At 50.0% G+C, this 6,820-nt stretch overlaps 1 protein-coding gene across 1 annotated transcript; it reads left to right on the plus strand.

Moving 5' to 3' along the window:
* Positions 1-5,762: 5,762 nt before the first annotated feature.
* Positions 5,763-6,071, plus strand: LOC116747960 (cytochrome c oxidase subunit 7B, mitochondrial-like). The gene has a single exon (XM_032620658.1). The coding sequence runs from the start codon at positions 5,772-5,774 to the stop codon at positions 6,012-6,014; it is 243 nt and encodes an 80-aa protein (XP_032476549.1). The 5' UTR covers positions 5,763-5,771; the 3' UTR covers positions 6,015-6,071.
* Positions 6,072-6,820: the final 749 nt, after the last annotated feature.

Below are 6,820 nucleotides of genomic sequence, written 5' to 3' on the forward strand. Positions count from 1 at the left end.
CTGAAAAGGTAAGTCAGCATGAAGGAAAAGCATGACCAAAACACGTGTCAGAATGGGAATTTGAGCTTTTTTCCAGCAGGGCCTGGCCCTTACTCCCCCTCCTCTTGCTCAATCCTCAGCACCAAGCCCCGTGCTTACAGGAAGCCTTCACTCATATAAGGTGTATTAAAAGGAACGTACATGACTAAATACTACATCCTAGGGGGGCCGTCTAATCCAAGGTGATGTGACAAATGAGGAAACTGAGGCCCAGAGAGGGAAAGGGATGTGCCCAAGGTCACACAGCAGAGCCTCAGCGTTTGAACCCAGGAAGCCATCCATTTCCTAACAGCACCTTTTCTAATAAATAGGTGCAGACCATCCTCAAGCCAAGTGTCCAAAAGGCTCTTTTCAGATGCAGGACCAGCAATGTAAGCATTAGCAAGAAAAGTAGGAATGTCCATTTAGAACAAGGTCCCTAGGACTCGGGGACGGTTCCCATCCGATTGTTCGGGTGGAGCTTGCTGCATACCGGGAACTGGTATTTCCGTGAATGAGTGCCCACCACTGTCTAGTCCCACCACTGCAGAAGGAGCACGGGGTGGCAGCAGTGTCTCAGAGCAGCGCTGTCTGGGAGGTGGGGGCCGGTGAGATGAGTTCCTCCAGAGACAGCCTCTCCCACGATCTCCCTCAGAACATTTGGGCCCTCACTGAACCCTGCTCCGTCCCTCTTCTATTCTCTCTGCGTAGTGAAGCAGCAAGCGCTGGTCTGGGGATCCTGAGTTTCTGTCATCTCCTTGCTGGGCAGCCCTGGGATAATGACCTGCCCCTCCTGAGCCTCAGGTTCCTCTTCCGTAAAATAGGACTAATTCCTCCTTTTTGGCCATCTGGGTCACTGTGAGGATGGCCTTTGGGCAATTCCAAATATGAGGCAGTGTTTACCTGCTGCTCTAAGCTCGGAGGTGCTGACTGAGTCACGAGCCAGTGAAGGCAGGGGCTCTTCTCAGGCGATTTCACAGCTGTACCCCCTGCCCTTACCTCCCCCCCCCCGCCCCAGATGTCCCCAGTCCTGTCTGGACTTCCATGTGGCCCCCAACCTACAGGGGACAGTGAGAGACCCTTTGTCTGGCTACAGGCATGAGGGATTCTTGAGAAACCTGCATTTCAGGCATTTTACCTGGCCGGAGCATCCTGGGGGTAATACTCTGACTTATACCAAGGAGCCAGATGCAGCAACTTACAAGGTAGACCTCCTGGCTTCCCTGAGAGCTCCCCTGATGCCCCAGGCTTGTAGGACATGTCTGCGAGGGCAGGTGACAGGGGAGCCACGAGGGTCTCTCAGGAGCTCAGCCTGCCAGCTGCCCCTACCTTCTCCCAGGCCACCCATTCAACCTCTTTGTTCTCTCCAGTATGTGGCTCTCCTCATGGTGCCATCTGAGGACCACCACCCCCCAACCATTACACCATCATAATGACACTCAGTGGATCCCCAGAGAAACACTTCTGGAACAGTGGGTCACACGGTCATGCCCCCAGCAACTAACTCTGGAGTTTCTACTCTAAGAGATATCGGTGGGACTGGAACATGGGGAAGTGCCTTGGGTGGGGGTGGGAGAGTGGTAACCAGTACAGGGAACAATCAGGACTTAGTCATTTGGGTCACGAAGAGGAACACATTCACATACAGTCCGACGCTCAGAGCAAAGGGCAGCAAGGTTGGTGGGTTTGCTCTGTGCAAAGAAGGAACAGGAAGGGGCTGTAAAGCCTGGTTTCTGAGATCAGATATGTCACTAACAATCTAGTGTGAATATATACACCAGCTCACTGGAGGATATTTGCATTTACAAGCCTTTCCTCCACCCTCATGCTATAAGAAAAAGAAAGAAGTGAATCTCTCATGGTGGATTTCATATATCAGGGTTCCTAAAAGTGGGAAGAAACTTTGGGGGGCAGTAGGGGAGCCCACAAGTCTCAGAGGACCCTTCCTGGGGTGAGGAGGCTCCCTGCTAAGAAGAGGGAACTCTTCCTGTGTGTGTCCCAAAGCACCACGTTCTCCTGAGGCCAGGCCTGGACGTTGGCAGGACGTTCCGAGACCTCTTGCAGTGCTGGGCTAGGCCCACCTCCCAGGAACCGGTTCCTCTCAGGAACTGAATAACAGAGATCCTGATACTCTAGAAATCAGCCCTATTTTGGAGATTGGGGAGGGGGGCAGAAGAGGAAGCAAACTGGCTGAATTGTCAGGTCTGTGGTTTTGCATCTCCTTCTTAGGGCAGCCTGAGTTGCTGCGTGTCTGTGTGTGTGTATATATATACTTGGGATTCAGGACTTGGAAGGTGAGGACTCCACAGTCTGATCAGGGCTTCCGGTTGTCTCCACAGTGTGGTGTGCTTTTCATTATTTTCCCGGAACCTTGTCCTTCCATGGTTTCCACAAAACGCTGCCGATTCTGGGAACATAAAGGTCAGGCTGGCTTGCATACTAAGCACTGCGCTCCCAAATATGCATTTGGTTTTGCTGGAGTCTGAGAGGAGAGCAGGAGATGGCTGAGAACGCGCTGGCCTGGGAGTCCAGTGACCTGGCTTCTTGTGTTGACTGCTGCAAATGAGCCCCTGTATTGACCCCGAGGAAGACACTTGTTCGCTCTTGGGCTCAGCTTCCCTATTTGTAAGAAGGCAAAGTCGGTGTTGTGCCTTGAAGGGCATTTTCCTGCTCTCACATGGTAAGTCACACGCTTTTCTTGTCTTTCTCAGGGCCAAAGTGCTGCCAAACCCTCAGCGCCTTGTTGCAGGCGAGAGCATGGTCCTCCCTGCTTTCTGTGACACTCACATGGCGGGGGGGGGGGGGGGGGGGGGGGGGGGGGGTGGGGCACCGGGCCATCAGCAGCTGGACTTGTTCTGAGCCTATGTGGCAGGGGTAACAGCAGGGTCCCCTGTTCAAACTGAAACAGAAACAGTGAAAACTCACTGTGGAAGAAAGTGCTGCTTTCCCCTTAGCCTGAGCATTCGCCGCAATGCTGTCTTTCCAGCTGTCGCTAATTTAAAACAAAAAACGCTCATACTCTCAATTATAGGCGATTTTTGTCACAAAGATTGAAGGCATGCAAAGTATTGAGTCACTTCGTTGCTGGTTTTATGCGTCTCTCCAAACTGAATGAGCAGCAGTGCTTCACGGAAAGCGCTGCTCTGAAGTTCGAGCTTTAATATTCTAAACAGGTTGAGTGTGTTATAGACAGCACTCTCAACCACTGTCTATTTTTCCCCCACGAAGCATTGACTTTTATTTGTTTAGCTTTAAAAAAAAAAGCCATGGGGCTGAAGGAATTAAAAGAGGAGGGGGGCTTCCCTGGTGGCGCAGTGGTTGAGAGTCCGCCTGCCGATGCAGGGGACACGGGTTCGTGCCCCGGTCCGGGAAGATCCCACATGCCGCGGAGCAGCTGAGCCCGTGAGCCATGGCCGCTGAGCCTGCGTGTCCGGAGCCTGTGCTCCGCAGCGGGAGAGGCCACAACAGTGAGAGGCCCGCGTACCGCAAAAAAAAAAAAAAAAAAAAATTAAAAAAAAAAAAAAAGAAAAGAGGAGGATGATGCCGGGGTGAAGTGTGTGCTGAATGAACGTGTGGTGCAAAGGCAAGAGAAAGAAGCACTGGACCAGGGTTCACGGTCGACTCCGAACATGCAGACCCGTGGCTGCCCTTCTCCTGATGGAGGCTTCCCACCATTTCCCTGACAGTGACACCACCACTTCTCACTGACAGCCAATGGAAGAGCCAGTTCAGGCTGGGCCTTTAAAGCCGTGGTGACCCAAGGCCTGGAAACCACCACAGGCAGCAGGTCAGACTCTGCCCCTGTGACAGTTACATCACTTCTTTGGGCCTCAGTCTCCAATCTTAGAAAACAGCCTGACCAGGTACCTTCCAAAAGCTGGCTTAGGGGTATAGTAAAGAGGAAGCCAATCTGAAATGAGTTTTTTTTTAAAAAAGGAGAGCACACAGGCTTGGAGAGCTCATCAGCCTGGGGTTTCATCAGGGTTCTCTGAGCTCCTCCCTCAGAGTCTCAGTTTTCTTATCCGTGAAAATGGGGCTATAACAAGCTCCCTGGGTTGTTGCATGAGTTAACAAAAATAATCTCTGAGGAGCACTCAGTCTAGTTCCTAGAAGGAGTAGACTTGAGGAAATGTTCCTTCTTCTTCCCTTTTGACTCCATCTTTGGTTTGAGCTCTTGGCTGCATTTCCCACAACAGTAACATACACGCATTTAATGACAGGTGGCTGGCTTTGCCCCCACCCGTCTTCTTTACCTGCTGTCTTTTCTCACCCTCCCTCCACACCTCTCCAGTGCTCTCCTGGCTGGTGTCCCCTGGAGGAGGAAAGCCTCTGATCCGTTTAATCGCGCCGAGGGGTGGGACATGTCCACGTGACCCCTGGCAGGCGACATCTACAAAAGAGGGGAAAGAGGGCAGTGCTTCTACCAAATGTCAAAATCACTAACTCAAAAAGATATCTATGGAATATTACTCAGCCATAAAAAGAAACGAAACTGAGTTATTTGTAATGAGGTGGATGGACCTAGAGTCTGTCGTACAGAATGAAGTAAGTCAGAAAGAGAAAGACAAATACTGTATGCTAACACATATATATGGAATCTACAAAAAATGGTTCTGAAGAAACTAGGGGCAGGACAAGAATAAAGATGGAGATGTAGAGAATGGACTTGAGGACACAGGGAGGGGAAGGGTAAGCTGGGAAGAAGTGAGAGAGTGGCATGGACATATATACACTACCAAACGTAAGGTAGATAGCTAGTGGGAAGCAGCTGCATAGCACAGGGCGATCAGCTTGGTGCTTTCTGACCGCCTGGAGGGGTGGGATAGGGAGGGTGGGAGGGAGGGAGACGCAAGAGGGAAGAGATATGGGAACATATGTATATGTATAACTGATTCACTTTGTTATAAAGCAGAAACTAACACACCATTGTAAAGCTATTATACTCCAATAAAGATGTTAAAATAAATTTTTTTTAAAAAAAAAAGGGCAGTGCATTACCCCAATGAATGATCCCCACCATAAAACATGATGAAACATGCATAACAGGCCAGTGGAGGAGATGCATGGGGAGCTGAGGTGGAGTAGAGTCAAGAGTTACAGGTATGTGCAGAACTTACAGGGCCAGCCCCACTGTCAATTATTGACACTAATTTTCAACTCTGTTCACTTCAAAAGTTAATGGTCGATCTGGCCAGAGCAGTTTCAACTTGTTCAGCTGAGCAAACCGCAGTGGTCAGACTGAAAAACACAGTCAGTTTTGTGTTCGATCTGTATGAGCCAGAGCTGGGCCGCCAACACCCGTTCACGGTGCCCAAGTAAAAAGAGCGCCAAGCCGGAGCCCAAGAAAACAATGTTTGAGTCTCAGTTCTGCCGCCAGCTCACTGTGTGACCCTGGGCTAGTCTCTTGACGTCTCTGGGATTTAGCTGCTGACCTTGGTAAACCGAGGGCCTGCATTAGATGACGCTGAAGGCCCATCCCAGCAGGCACTTGCTGTGATCTAAGCTACGCCAGCTACTAAAAGAGCTGAGGAGGGACCCCACTTTGTGTGGGCAAAAATGCACTACCGAAGATGACCCTCCAGCTAGTGGCTGAGTCCGAAAAGCAAAAGAAGAACTTTCATAAGGAGCAAACTTTCTTAGAGCAGTGGGTAAGAAAGAAACTTGAAAATAAGCCTTCCGGGCTTCTGCCGACTTGGAAGGTGAAGTCAAAACTGAAGGACTGGAGTTACCGCCTTTCTGTCTTCAGCTTCACGATGCTTCCCTTGGCCCAAAACGCACTAAATCGTCTCGGAGTTCGAAGCATTCAGCAAACAATGGCAAGGCAGAACCACCAGAAGCGGGCACCTGATTTCCATGACAAATATGGTAATGCTGTATTAGCCAGTGGAGCCACTTTCCACGTTGCTGTATGGGCATATACAGCAACACAAATTGGAATAGAATGGAACCTGTCCCCTGTTTGCAGAGTCACCCCAAAGGAATGGAGAGAACACTAATCATCCCAGCTGGTTTCATACTGAATTGTTTCAAAATCAACTCATAATTGATGCCAAGTAAAAAGCATTATGTACCCATTAACATATGGCGTGATTGTAGAAAACAAAGTACATTTGAAAACTTTAAAAAAAGAACTGAAGGACTGGGACTTCCCTGGTGGTACAGTGGTTAAGAATCCTCCTGCCAATGCAGGGGACACTGGTTCGAGCCCTGGTCCGGGAAGATCCCACATGCCACAGAGCAGCTAAGCCCGTGCACCACAACTACTGAGCCTGCACTCTAGAGCCCGTGAGCCACAACTACTGAGCCCCCATGCTGCAACTGAAGCCCGCGTGCCTAGAGCCCGTGCTCCGCAACAAGAGAAGGCACTGCAGTGAGAAGCCCGCACACTGCCACTAGAGAAAGCTCGCGTGCAGCAACAAGGCCCCAATGCAGCCAAAAATAAATAAATAAAATAAGTAAATTTATATTAAAAAAAAAAACTGAAGGACTGGGGAAAAGTGTTGAGAAGTGACCTCCAGCTGACACAAAAGCCCTAGGTGGTTTTAATAATGCTAATAACTAAACCAAGAGTGGCCTTGCCTGGTCCACAGCGTCCCACTTGTTCGCCTACCCTGGGGTCTTTGCAAGACAGAAGCACACGCATTGCTGATCTCCTGACTGGTCTCCGTGGGAGTTCCAGTTTTGAATAATAAAATACAAAACCTGAAAATTATATCTCAGAGCAACGCAAAGGATTTGGAGGAAGCTAGCCTTGAGGCCAAAGTGGCTCCCAGGAAAAGGATTTCTTTGTCACTCAAATGGG

The sequence above is a fragment of the Phocoena sinus genome, chromosome X, assembly GCF_008692025.1.
Source record: "Phocoena sinus isolate mPhoSin1 chromosome X, mPhoSin1.pri, whole genome shotgun sequence".
Taxonomy (NCBI): domain Eukaryota; kingdom Metazoa; phylum Chordata; class Mammalia; order Artiodactyla; family Phocoenidae; genus Phocoena; species Phocoena sinus.

What these genes read in the sequence shown, in the direction of transcription:
- LOC116747960 (XM_032620658.1), top strand. Translation starts at nt 5,772, where the DNA reads ATGCTTCCCTTGGCCCAAAACGCACTAAATCGTCTCGGAGTTCGAAGC.